This window comes from Myodes glareolus, chromosome X, assembly GCF_982192425.1.
Source record: "Myodes glareolus chromosome X, mMyoGla1.1, whole genome shotgun sequence".
NCBI classification, from domain to species: Eukaryota; Metazoa; Chordata; class Mammalia; order Rodentia; family Cricetidae; genus Myodes; species Myodes glareolus.
Window position 1 is genome coordinate 133369134 of NC_142053.1, and position 14487 is coordinate 133383620.

Genomic DNA, 14487 nt, shown 5'->3' on the forward strand with positions numbered 1-14487 from the left:
CCATATTTCATTCTCCTATCTTACCTTTTATCTATGTGACGAAGGTATGAGTAAAACTAATTTTTTCCCCTAGAAACTTGGTGGAGGGTTGGCAGTCCCAGGCAGGGAAGTTCTATAGTAGCTACTACGTTGATTCCTTTGGTCATTTTCAGAGCAGATACATGGAAAGCCAGGAACTCTGGGAGAGAAATAACATCTGACACAGGGAAGCTAGAGAACCACAAGATGGGGATTAGCTATGTATTAACTAAATCATCAATTTATTGATTTACTTTTAAATATTTATTTTAATTTATGTATGTGCTTATCTGTGTGTGTACACGCGTGCACACACACACTCATGCGTGTGTGTGTCAGATATATAGAGGTGCTGCTAGAGGCTAGAAGAGTGCCGATGCCCTTGAGAAACAGCACCAGGCAGTTGTGAGCCACTTGACATGGATGCTGGGGACAGAACTTTCATCCCCTGGAAGAGCAGAAAGCGCTCTTATTCACTGAACCAACTCTCCAGTAGCTTCCAAACGCTATTTACTGATCTTCGTGCTTGAAGGACAAAGAAGGTTTGTGTAATGAGTCCACAGTGTGGTAATACACATCTGCAATCCCAGTACTTGAGAGGCAGAAACAGGAGGATGCCAAGTTTGGAACCAGTGTAGGCTCTATATTAAAGAGCCTGTCTTGAAACAATGACAAATACCGTCGGATTTCTAAAACCCTGTTTCTAGGCCTTGTGGGCATCATGAAAAAGGTTGAGAGCATTAGAAACCCATTCTTTGAAGGTGATAAAGACTACCCCTTATATAATCCGATCTGTGTCCCCTCCTTCTCCAGATCTACTTCTACTGGCTGTGCAGGGACACACATGCCTTTGAGTGGTTTGCAGACCTGCTGCAGCTGCTGGAGACCCAAATGCAGGAAAGGAACAACGCCGACTTCCTCAGCTACAACATCTACCTTACCGGCTGGGATGATGCTCAGGTGAGGACAAGAAGACAGCTCTCAGGTTTTCTTAGCATGCCCAGAGCTTGCTGGCTTCCTTTTACATATTGATATGTTCTGTGCATGGCATTTGTTCCCAGGGACAGCTAATGGATTCAAGTAACCCAGCTTGCTCACACTCACTCAGTAGTGCCGTCACAATATTTAAGCCATTGAGACTTGATTCCAAACTAAGGGGCCTGTGCTGACATTAGAACACTTTTCCCACCAAGGAGCAGGAATCTCAAAACAGATGGGCAGAACTCACAAAATAGAAATGAGAAGAAAAGTCTATCCCTGCCTTGTATATTAATTTATGTTATGCATGTTTTATGATATATTCAATAAATTTATATGTAGTCAGCTCTCCATCTACCTGAGGTTCTGCTCTGTATTAACCTAATTAAAATATTTAGGAGAAAAGTAATCATACTGAACATATACTATCTTTTTTCTTGTAATTGCTCTCAAATACAGTATAACAACCAGTTAGATAGGATTTACATTGTCTCAAGTGTCATGAGTATCTAGATATGATTCAAAGTATGTAAGAGACTTGAACATTTATAGATTTTGGGTCATATAGCTAATCCTTTGCAGAGTCTGAATTCTGTTCCAGGCATTTGTTGTTGTTTTGTTTGTTTGAGACAGGGTTTTTTCCTGTGTAACAGTCCTGGCTGTCCTGGAACTCACTTTGTAGACCAAACTGGCCTCAAACAGAGATCTGCTTGCCTCTGTCTCCAGAATGCTGGGACTAAGAGTGTGTGCCACCACCGTCCAGTCCCCAGGCATTGATTTTAGTGTTTGTATGGATTGTCTATTTTTATTTGTCAAATTTATTGTCTCATTAGAGTCAAAATCCTAGAACCGAGTAGGCTGTTTGCTTAAAGGCATCCAACAAGTAAAAGGCTGCCTGACTGCTCCAGAACCTGTAGTCAGCAACTCTCAGCAATTTGTGGTTATTAATAATAAATAAAACTACCTACATAATGGAGAATAGTTTGGATATATATTATATATGTATATAATTGTGTGATGAAAAATATTTGGAGGGTTGGAGAGTTGACTCAGTGGTTAAGAGCACTGATTGCTCTTTCAGAGGACCTGGGTTCAGTTCCCAGCACCCACATAGCACCTCACAGCTGTCTGTAACTCTAAGATCTGGCATCCTCATGAAGACATCAGGCAGACAAAACACCAATGGAAATAAAATAAAAATAAGCTTTAAAAAAAAGAAAAAGAAAAATATTTGGAGACTACTAAAATAAGTTAGTTGTCTTCAACTGAATGCAATACATCCTCCCTCACAGAACACTTAGCAATATAAACATCTTTTAATTGACAATGTTAAGAAATGCTGTATGAAGCCTCATTCAGGCCTATAATGATTAGTTTTAAATGTCAACCTGGAAAGGGAATCTTCATTGATTGAGTAAATATTTAGATCAAATTGGCCTAGGAGCATATCTGTGGGGGACTGCCTTAGTTGCTAATTGATGTGGAAAGATGCGACCCATTGCCAGTGGCACCATTCCCTGGGCAGGAGATCCTGAACTATACAGGACAGGAGAAAACTACATAGAAGCAGAAAGCAAGCAGCATGCGTGTATGCATTTATTTCTGCTCTTGACTGTAATATGACTAGTTGTTTCCAGTTCCTTCCACCTTGCCTTCTCCACAATGGTGAACTGTAATCTGGAATTGCGAACCAAATAATCCCTTTCTCTCCTAAGTAGATTTTATCATACTTTATGACATCAACGTGAAAGGAAACTAGGTCAGGTTCCCTGGAGTATAGAGTTTGCTTTTCTTAGATGGCAATACAGTCCTTGAAGGCAAAAACAACTTTTGAGTCACCCAAGGAGGAAATAGTTAACTTTAGTATTACTTGATTTAGCCTTGCAGCCAGCTAAAACTTGCTCTATGTGACCTGTACTCAGGCTGTGTCTAAGACAGGAAGGAATATTAACTAGCTGTATTTGTTGTCATCAGTTTACCTCTTAGCGTTGTTAGCTTCGGACCAGGACAGAAAGGTTCACTGTGTTCCTGTCATCAGTGCCCCTTTGGCTCCATAGCCGGTCAGAGTCCAGGCCCTTGGCTCATCTTGAGCCCTGCCATGACTCACAAGCAGCTGCGGCTCTAGATCACTTACTGAAAGGCTGGGGCTGATTTCTTTTTGACCCAACAATGGGAGACTAGCACTTGAAAATGAATTACAAGCAGCTGTGAGACTTCTTGTCGTAGCATTTGAAATTCATCTCCTTTCAACTTTTCTACTCCCCGCCTATGCTAACTGGGCCAGCAGTGAAGGTCTGTAGGCACCTGCCTCTACAGGGCTTTTGTAATGCAGAAAGGCCACGTTTCATTCGGGGACAGTTATTCTTCTCATTTTGTTATCTCCTTTTCTCGTTTACCTTCGAGTTTAGGTTGGCTTCATTTGGATTGCAAAAGAGGATTTTTCTCTTTAATTCGGGAAGTGTTTTGCTTCAAATGTTGTCTCATTTACACCTGAACTTTTACAAAGCTTTTTACAAAGGCACCTTCTGTCAAAGGAGTTACTGACCATTGATTATGCCATTGTCTCATAAAGAACTGACTTATTGATATCCATATGTCTAGCATTGAATCTGGATAGCAGATGGGTATAGAGGACCCTTTCATTCCCTTTCTTCCGGAATAGATAGCACCCCTTATCATCACAACTTCTCCTCTCTCTCTCTCTCTCTCTCTCTCTCTCTCTCTCTCTCTCTCTCTGTGTGTGTGTGTGTGTGTGTGTGTGTGTGTGTGTGTGTGTGTGTGTGATGAGTGGTAAGAGCTTGGTTTGTAAAATGTGTTATACCATGTTTTTTTGTTTTTTTCTGAATGTATGTCCTTTGTAACAGGCCGATCACTTTGCTGTACACCACGATGAGGAGAAAGATGTAATCACAGGCCTAAAACAAAAGACTCAGTATGGACGACCCAACTGGGAGAATGAATTCAAGACAATTGCAAGTCAACACCCTAAGTAAGCAGTGTGGTCTTGAAACTTGTGGTCTGCCTAAAGCAGCAGCTCTGAGCACTGACTGTACTTTATAGTCTAAAAGTTAGCATTAACGTTTCCATAATACTGTGATGGGGTTGAGTTCTTCTCCAACAGATGTCTGATATCTCTGACTTTAAGAAACAATCTTGAAACCATAGCAAAATTATGTGGAGAGCGATCCTCTTAACGTCCTAATCCAAGCTGCACTATAGAATTTCTCTATTTTAGTTGCCCAGATTTACCTAGTGTATATGTTTGAGTAGTGAGTACTGCTTATGCTTATTATTAGGAATATTATGCCTTCACTTTCAGTGCAAGTGCCTGAGTCAAATCATAAGTTGACAGATGACACGAGCTTCTTTCTTGTGTCACTACAGTCTTATCCATCATGGAAACTTGAGGAAATGCCCCTGTCTCCTAGAACACGTGACAAACTCATGAGCTTACCATAAATATATCTTTGTGAATAGATGTGGCGAACACTTTGACTTGCCATTGCAATATGATCTGCAAATGTGTTGGGTGGGCCGCATGCACAGCTATTTTGATACACATGTGGCCCATTGGCCCCAGGTTTGATACACCTGCTTTATTTGGACCATGCTTTCCACTCTTTGAATGGCACATATATACCTTGCTATGTTTTGACATACAGGCTCTGATTTATTAGGTGTGAAGTGGGCCTAGGAACCTGCATTATTAAAAACATGGTGCTTTTTAAAAAAATGGCATGGGGCCACATTTTGCAAAGCAAGGATTTCAACTATAAGACTTAAAGGGATGAAGCTGCTTTCAGAGCTGAGGTACCCAATGAGGGTTTGTTACTGATTTTAGTATACCAGGAAGATTTGGGTGGGGGACTAGAGTCCTATAGAAAAGTACATTGTAGCTTCACATATTAGCCCTAATATATTTTGTGGTAGAAATTTCCAAAATCTCTATTTGGATTTCATTTTCTGGGGGGTATCAACCACTTTCGAGTTTTCCAGTTGACCCTACAATCAGAATTAAGCCTGCTCCTTGTGATCAATGTGAACATTTTTTCTGATTTGTGGAAAACATAGGATTAGAAGGGGCTCTACTTAATAGAAAATTTACCTGTATACTTTGTTGTTCAACTCATGCCAAAGCCTGAAACTTTCTTTTCTTTCTCAAAAGCACCAGAATAGGAGTTTTCCTCTGTGGCCCTGAAGCCTTGGCCAAAACCCTCAACAAACAAAGCATCTCCAACTCCGAGTCCGGCCCCCGTGGAGTGCATTTCATTTTCAACAAGGAAAACTTCTAACTCGGCTCTTTCATGAAGAAATAAGTGTATGCTGCCAAATGCCCCAATATTGCTGGTTGACTATATGAGCTTCATTCTCTGATGAATAGAGGAGGAAAGGAAACGATGATGATGTAGCCACCCCCTTATAAGAATTGCAAAGATTGCTTGCTAGGTCACATTTGCATAGAGCTTCATTGCTTTCACAGCACTTTTACAGACATTATTAGGTTGTTTTATGTCACATTTCCCTCTGCCATGCCAGAAGAGGGTTAGGCAAGAATTGTCTGGGACTCACTTTTGGGTAAACAATAGAAGCTCAAATAATTTCTGCACCTTTCTTCACATCCAGAAGCTGAAACCCGATCTATGCCACTTGATTCCCTGTGTGGTAATCTTTTCGTATTTAATACCAGATTGTCTCAAGAATCATTTTTTTTGCCCTCTCCTAACAAGAGAGGAAATCAAAGAGTAGATTATCAATCCTCATTTTTGTTTCATCTTTAACATTAGTTAGCATTATACAAAAGGAGAGTGCTTTTTATGGAAGAAATAATGATGCTGGCAGTGACTTAATACTTACTAGTGACAGTATTGACATGGGAGTGCTTTCCAGTTTACCAGCACAGCAGTTTAACTGCGTCAGAGATTATTCCTACAAAGGAACATTAGACTGGCTGGAGTTAAGGTAGCAGCCTGCATTTAGCAAGGTGCTTGGCAGAGTGGGGTTCAAGGTCAGTTTATTGAATGAATAGATGAGCGAACAAACGAATGCAGACATTTAGAACTACACAATGTCAGAGTGAACTTAATTTAAGGTCAGAGACAAAATTACCCTTTTGTTGCTTTTACAGACCAGAGGATTCTGATTCCCCTGGGAGTAGAAAGCAGGATATGAACCAGTGGGATAGCCTGGCCTAGTATATTTATCCTGTTCGTATCTGGAGGCAGGAGGCATGAAGTCAGAGACCTAACCTCCTATGATGCTGCTGGCTAACACTTCTAGTCCTAGTCCATAAGACTGAAAGAAAAACACATCTGTTTATTGCCAGAAATGGTCTGTTCTACCCAAGCCTTGTGAAATTTGAACTGAATTCTAGCAAATGTGTATCTGATAATATGTATCCTGCTTAGAGTCCATTTATTCTTTCTGATTTAATGCCTACACAAATAAATCTCATGTGTGTATATAATAAGTTGTTTTCACTACAGCATTTTCATCACCACCATTACCAGCGTCACCATCTTCCTGAAATATAAATCATAGAAACTGTAATCCTCAAATAGTGAAATTACACCCAATATTTGATGGGGAGTCAGAAGCACAAAACAGAGTCTAAATCACTGCTAGAGTAGTCACAAGGTCTTTAAAAATAGTTACGATTGCCCTACCACCAAGGATACAAATATTTTCGATATACAGCTTTGGCAATGAGGAATAAAGAGCAGAGGGAAGGGCAGAGGTCTTAGTGCAGAGAAAGAGGAGTGTGGAAACAACAGAAAATAAAGTACACTGAAAAGGAAAAGGCAGGGGGAAGGGGTCTCACAGTGGTCATGTTTCATGCTCCATTTCTGTGGTGTATATATTGCATGTAATTGAAAGAGGCATTCAGAGTCATCTTGTTTTGACTTCATATAGTGTTGAATCTTTTCAGTTCTGGTTCAAATTGTGATGTTATTGGGATTTTGAAGGAACTAGATGAAGTGAGAGCTCCGATGTCCCTTATATTACTCTTCTGCCCTAGTTCTGCTAACATCCTTAGAACACTGAAGGTTGGATTCAGCAAATAAGACCTTCCTAGATGTGCACATGGCACCACAATAAATGTCCCTCCTTTAGAAAGGCTCAGCCCCTTAATGTTGTACCCTAGACATTGTCCATTCATTGAACATATATTCTCTTTGTATAATTAACATGACTAAGATACTGTGTGCATAGTTTTAATTATTTGTAGCGAAGTTTGAGCTAGAGGGAGACATCAGTTACATGGAATTTGAACATATGTCTCCAAGTGATATTAAATAATGTCTCTCTGTTTGTTGCTCCAAGAATGTCTCTCCAGTTTTCTAAAGACACAAACATAGTTCCCAAAATAGAGATCTTCTCTGTGCTATTCTGGTTATGAGATGGAAAATGAGTGCAATGTGTTTCTTGTTTAAGAACTTCCTTCTTTTTTCCTCCCAAGCCCCCAGCTCCCAGCTGCCAGCTGCCAGCATAGCTCTTTCAGCATTTATTTCTCAGAATTTAGTAACAGATATTGGGATTTGTATTTAGTAACAAGTATCAAATGAGAAAATAAGGCTATGCATGCTTTTCTTAGTTTTTCTTGCTTTTGCAATATTGTGTCTATGAAATTTGAATACTTGCAGCCATTGTATATGAGTAGTTTGGGGGAGAATATGATCTGGGGATAACTTTTAGAAATAGCTATTAAAGCTTGCTTAGATTTGAAATCAAGAGAGTCATTCTAATGAGTCCATCAGTTACAGCTGTCACTGTCTAGGTAATGCATGGAGCTGTGAACACATGTTTTCTGATGTTGTAATGGATGAAAAGAATAACACCTAAGGCAAATAATAATAATAGAAATAGCAAACATTTATTTATTTATTATTTTTCAAGACAAGGTTTCTCTGTAGCTTTGGTGCCTGTCCTGGAACTAGCTCTTGTAGACCAGGCTGGCCTCAAACTCACAGAGATCTGCCTGCCTCTGCCTCCTGAGTGCTGGGATTAGAGTGCTCCACCACTGCCCCACTCAAACATTTATTGAGCTACTACTATACTAAACATTTTTTGCATACCTCAGGTAATCCCTCAGCAACATCACAATGTAGACATCTTAATCTTAATCTTGTTGATAAGAAAACTAACCAAGGAAAGATAATTGATAAGCAGGGGTCCTACAGTTAATGGATATGTTTGTCAGTGATAAATTCACATTTTGTAGCAATAGGGTCTATGTCCTTTCCACTAGCATATTAAACAAGGTTCATGAAACCAAAATATGCACTGAAAATGGTTGGATCATGGTGGCAGTAAAGACCAGTATCTTGGTAGTCAATAAAAAAATGGATCCATGTTGATTTTCACTTTTAAATTAAAATAAAATAGGATGCTTAAGGGAAGAAAGGGAGCATAGAGGTGATGTAATTTTATTTAAAATATATAAATATATACTTTAAAAAAGAAGTGAAGATCCAGGTGTTCTAATGCATACATGTAATTCCAGCACTCAGGAGGCTGAGTCAGAATTAGAAATTCAAAGTCAGTTTGGCCTATATATCCAGACGCTGTTTTAACCTTACAAAGAAAAAAGAAAGCTTTAGTGACTCAATTTAAATTTACTTTTTATATCTTTCATAAAATAGCCATCCATTGTTTGAAGGGTGTGTGTGTGTGTGTGTGTGTGTGTGTGTGTGTGTGTGCACATGCATACACATGTAATAAATTTTCATGAGGGAGAAGTGAAATTAAAAAATAATATGATTTCTCAACTTTAAGTGCTGCTCTGCAGAACAAAAAAAATTTCTGGCAGTGACTGGACAATCTGACCAGCGGTAATTTCTAAAATGTGGAAAAATGATCAACCAATAGTCCATCTTAGAATATTGAAAATAGATTAATAACCAAGAAAACATAATATTTTAAATTGTACAACAGAGAACTCAACCTCCAAGTAACTGTTTTGTGGCTAAAGGGAAGTACTAGGAATGACAGTGTATGAGAAGAAACCACTGGGAGTTAATTTTGGGGATTTTACCCTGACAACTAATAGTGCTTGTCTAGTTTTGGGGAAATGCCCCCAAACATTATATTCTGAAACTTTATCCTTCAGAGAAGATTTCACAAACCTTATTTATATGAAAAAATCAAGTTCAAAACATCTTCACAAATCCTACAGTCACATCAGATTTAATAATCTACAGGCTTTTTCCATTCTGTTAGATCACTTGATTGCTAAGCATCACTTCCCTCTTTCAGTTACACAATTCCCACTTGAGTAACAGTACAATTGCTAGCAAAAAAAATCTAAACATCATTCCTCAGAGTCAGATGGGTACAAGCCAAGATGCAAGAATAAATCATCCATTTTTTCCCAAAAGATTGTAGACCAAATTTCAGCTTGTGCTTGTGTAGATTTTAAGGAAAAATATTATCTGAACATCTCTCACTGTTTGTATCTATTGGTTGAAAACCACCATGGTACTCTATTGACATAGAAGTTAATCCATACCTGGTGTGTAAAGGTCAGCAGAACTAGCTGATCCTCCTGTGTTTCAGTGGCAAGAGCTGCATCAGTTATGGCCAAAACATTACACTCAGACTTCTGTGTTGTCAACTACCTGACACATTCATTACTAGGTGCTCTATTCTGCTGAGCATCTGGTAATTTTCTGAGATCAAAGGCAACAGCAAGCTTGACCATGAGCAAATTACAAAGGAAGTCATCTTTAAAGTCTTTTGGAAGTTAAGTATGTTTTCTCTTTATAAAAAATAATCAGCAAATTTTGGAACATATGAGATGCATTAAAAATCACCTTTACTTTCTACTTAAGGCTATGATATATCAAAGGCTAGGAGATGGGGGTAAAAAGAAAAGTGAAACAGATGGTATCATCATTAACTAGAGAGAAAAGTGGAATATGAATAGATCATTTTACCAGCTCTTAACGAGGTGAATAATGCTTAGATTAATTGCAATTTATCCCCACATATACATTTCTCTCTATATTCACATCATCTGTCTGCAACGTAACTTTGAATCTCTTTCCACTAATAGAAATATTCCCTTTAAGTAGTATATTTAATACATTGGCTTTGTAGATCTATACCTTTCCATCAATAGAAGAAGTATTCCTTAAAGTAGTGCATTTAGTACATTGGATCTTTAGATCTATAATGACTAAAATATACAACTCAGCTCAAAGTGAGAAAAGTCATAAGAATATAAATGTTGATTTTCTAAGTTTATAATTAATAGGCAAATCACAGAAGAACTAACTATGAATAAAATGAAATACAAAGTTATTAATTGTGACATTATATACCTAAAGGCGTAATAGAGGAGGTGGGGTATTGGCAAAAGTTAAGGGAGAAAAATGGTAGACATGGGGGCTGAAGAGATAGTTCAGTTATTAATATGCTTATTGCTCTAGCAGAGGACATGGTTTCAGTTCCCAGCACAATACAAGATGGCTCACAACAACCTGTAACTCCAGTTCCAGGAATTCTGATGCCCTCTGACCTCTGAAAACCTGTCAAGTCAGTGGTGCACATAACTTCATGTAGGCACATGCATACACATAAATTGTAAAATATCTTTTAAAGTGACATATGGGGGGAGCTGAAAAGATGGCTCAGTGCTTAAGAGAACTGACTGCTGTTCCATAGGACCTGGGTGGCTCACAACTGTCTGTAACTTTAGTTCTAAGAGATCTAATGCCCTCATCTAGCCTTTGAAGGTACCAGACATGCATATAGTACATAGACATGCATGTAGGAAAAACACCCATACACATAAAATACAACTGTAAAAAAAATAAGTACATACATACATACACACACACACACACACACACACACACACACTCATGAGGTTTTCTTACCACCTGTATGGTTGTCACTGTTGTAGGGAGAGGACTCACTTGTTCTTTCTGGCCACCCGGCTAGATTAGCCCCAAAATAACCACACAGAAACTGTATTAATTAAATTACTGCTTGGCCCATTATCTCTAGCCTCTTACTGGCCAACTCTCACATCTTGATTTAACCCATTTTTGTTAATCTGTATATCACCATGTGGCAGTGGCTTACTGGGAAAGATTCGGCATGTCTGTCTCTGGTGGCTCCATGGTGTCTCTCTGCCTCTGCTTTCTTCCTCACAGAATTCAGTTTTGTCTTTTCCGCCTACCTAAGTTCTACCCTATCAGGCCAAGGCAGTTTCTTTATTCATTAATCAATACAAGAAATACACAGAGGGGACTCCCACATCACTTTCCCTTTTCTCTTTAAATAAAAAGGAAAGTTTTAACTTTAACATAGTAAAATTACATAGAACAGGTATCAAGCAAGAATGACAGTTACAATATTTTTATTTACTTTATCTTATATCATAACTAAGGACAACTATAACTATAGCTATCTATCTATTCTTTAACTCCATCAAAGACTCCAGAAGGATATGATATTACCTAAGTAAACAGGAAGTATTTTGTAAGCAACTTCCAAACTCTAGAACTGACAGAGACATTGGGGCATCCATCTTTAGCCTTCAGGCCCATAGTATCCAGAAGACTTTTCATGAAACAGATGATTTCAAAGACAGTTCAGTCACTTTCTTCTTTATCCTGCAAAATGTCTTGTAGAGTCCTTTATAAAGCAGGTACCCTGAAGGATCTTCTCACCTTTAGTCAAGTTTAGTAGTCATTTTTTTTGCTGGTACTGCATGTCCAGTTTGGCAGTTCAGGCAAGAGCAGTTTCTTGCCCAAATGGCTAAGGAGTCTCTTCAATGCCCATCTTCCTCTCAAAGTAATTGGTGCTGCCAGGAGCAAATGTGTCTCATTGTCATGAAAAGCCTAAATTTTTAAAATATTTAAATGCCATATTTTGAAGGTCTCTGAAAGATTTGAAGAATAGCGAACTAACTGAAATATATCTCTATACATCTAGAAAACCTAACTAACATGACTACAATCTTGACTATTACAGATGATTATCTATTAACCTATATTTCTTAATTATACATTACATTTTTAAATGAACTACACAATCACAATACCTTAATCAAGTGCAAGGCTGTTAGTACCTCTGAAGGTCTGCTAGTTGCTTTGTATTCTTGTACATCCTGAATTGCTGGTGACCTTTGTTTATAATATCTTATAATATCCTTCCCAGAAACATGAGTTTTTGAAACTGCAGGAATGTTAACCTGGGTATTCCATTGCTGCAATAGGTCATAGCACCATAAATTCTCTGCAATATTAGGTAAATTTGGCCTCAGTCTTCCTTTCTGTCCTTCTTGTCCTATGTAGTCAACCCACTTCATGCTTTGTTTTACTTGAGATAGGGTTCCAATTCCTAGGAATTTAATATCTGCCTCTTGAAGAGGTCAATCTGCATGCCAAGATTCTGGAGTAATGATAGTCACATCCATACCTGTGTCTAGTAGTCCCTCAATTACAATATCATTTATATGCACTCTTTGCTTTGGTCTTTGAACATTTATAGAAGTCTGTCAAAATATGTGTTTCCTATTTCCTACTGGAGTTTTTGACTCATCCTCCAGGTATATTCAACCATCCAGAACAGTACGGTTTTTTACAGTAGGCACTGTAATGTTTAATTTTCCTGGTGAGACATGTTCTCCACAATGACTGGAAATGACTGGGCCTTGTTTGACATCGGGGCCTGCAAGAGGCCCCCCAAGGAGTTTCCTGGTGGTATCTGGTTGCCTTGTCTGTCCTTTGTTGACTTACATTTATTAGTTCAATGTCAACCTTTGCCACACCACCTACATATATCAGAAGAACGAGTCTTCCTATTCTTGCCATTCCTAGAGGAGACATTATTCCTAGAAATTCCTTGTCTACAGTCCCTTCTTAGATGTTCTATTCTTCCAAAATTAAAACATTTGACATTTTGGTGTCTCCTCATACCATTGGAGATCACTTCTCCTACTCAAGCTTCAGTACTATAGTTAAATATTTCAACATTCATTATATGCAAGATTCATTCATCTATGGGTGCTGATTTAACCTTTAAAGGCCCAAGGATCTTCTTACATTCTAAGTTGGCATTTTCAAAAGCCAAGGGTTTAATTAGTACACGTCTAGCTTCTGGGTCTGCCACTCCTAATTGTACAGTTTCAGTTAATCTTTGTAAGAAATCAGTAAAGGATTCTCTCTGGCCCTGTTTAACACTAATATATGACTCAGTCCTCTTTCCTAGTTTCTGAATCCTGTCCCAACCCTTAAGAATGGAATATGCGTGTGTGTATACATATATATATATATATATGTGTGTGTGTGTGTGTGTGTGTGTGTGTGTGTGTGTGTGTGTGTGTAGTACCTGTGTATATAGAGACAAGAATGGAAAACAATTCCTACTTCCTGTATCAGTTTCTATTTTAGTCAAGATCTACTTGTGCCACAGGAAGTTAACTAACCACATTCTGGCAGATGGCCCTGCATTGAAGTGTTTATGGGCAAGAGAAATAGGACTTGATGAGTTAAAAAAGGGATAAAGTTGGGTAGATAGGGAAGTGGGGTAGGTATAGGAGGAATAGGGGAAGAGGAATGGATATGATCAAAGTACATTATATGAAATTCTCAAAGAATAAGAATATTTTTTAAGTCTCAATGACTTGAAGCAACAGAAGTTATTTTATGGCCATATTTCATAACCATTGCATATTGCCTGATAATAAGGGACTTGTTGAAGCCCTTATGGACCTAGAGTCCCATCTTCTAGTTACTACTATTAGCTAAGAACTTTATATATTTCATCTAATTAATTTTTCAGAGCAGCTGTTATCTCTGCTTTCCCAGCCAGGATGTTGCAGCATTGAAATATGAAGTACTCTCACACACCTAGGTCATGTTAAGATTGAAATACAGCGTATTTTCCCACAAACTTACCTTATGGCATCACAGAAAACTGATGAAGGATACATGTAAATGAATTGAAAGGCTGGCATTCATGGGGGAAGGTGGCTATGAGTTGATCTCCAAAACTGACCTTAGGAAACACTGCTAATTTAAAGCTATAATTTTACTTAGTAGTGGCATATAAAAGCATAATTAGGTCATGATGTTAAATAGATTGAAAACTAAATGAGAATAATTTACTAATTTAGTAAACCAATTTGACAAAATGCTTAAAGCATTATCTTTAAATACAATGCAGTGTGTATTGCTTCAAGGTCAAGGGCCACTGTGGATCCTGGTTGGGGAGGAGATAGGAAGCACTCCAGCTGTGCAGAAGCTGGGTGAAGATGAGCCTCCTGCAATTCGCGTCCATGAAAGAACAGACCCCTGACAACTAACAAAGAAAAGGAGAAACGCTTTTGCCTTTTGAGCCCCTGATAACTGAGGGCTGTTTATCATTACAGCATAACATAGCTCAGGACACTGATTATTACGTTTGGCTTTTAGGGCTAGGTCTTCTCTTTCAGCATAGTTTCTGAGATAAGAAGGTCCAACATATGACAAATTAGGATAA

General features: G+C 38.4%; 1 protein-coding gene across 2 annotated transcripts in view; it reads left to right on the top strand.

Annotated features, from left to right (window-relative positions):
* Cybb (cytochrome b-245 beta chain) overlaps positions 1-6463 on the top strand; it is a 37207-nt gene extending 30744 nt beyond the window's left edge. For both annotated transcript variants that reach the window (XM_048461306.3, XM_048461307.3), the window contains 3 exons: positions 832-978; positions 3861-3985; positions 5162-6463. In XM_048461306.3, the coding sequence (XP_048317263.1) occupies positions 832-978; positions 3861-3985; positions 5162-5288 (399 nt within the window). In that variant the 3' untranslated portion in view covers positions 5289-6463. The remainder of the gene's footprint in view (positions 1-831; positions 979-3860; positions 3986-5161) is intronic.
* Positions 6464-14487: the final 8024 nt, after the last annotated feature.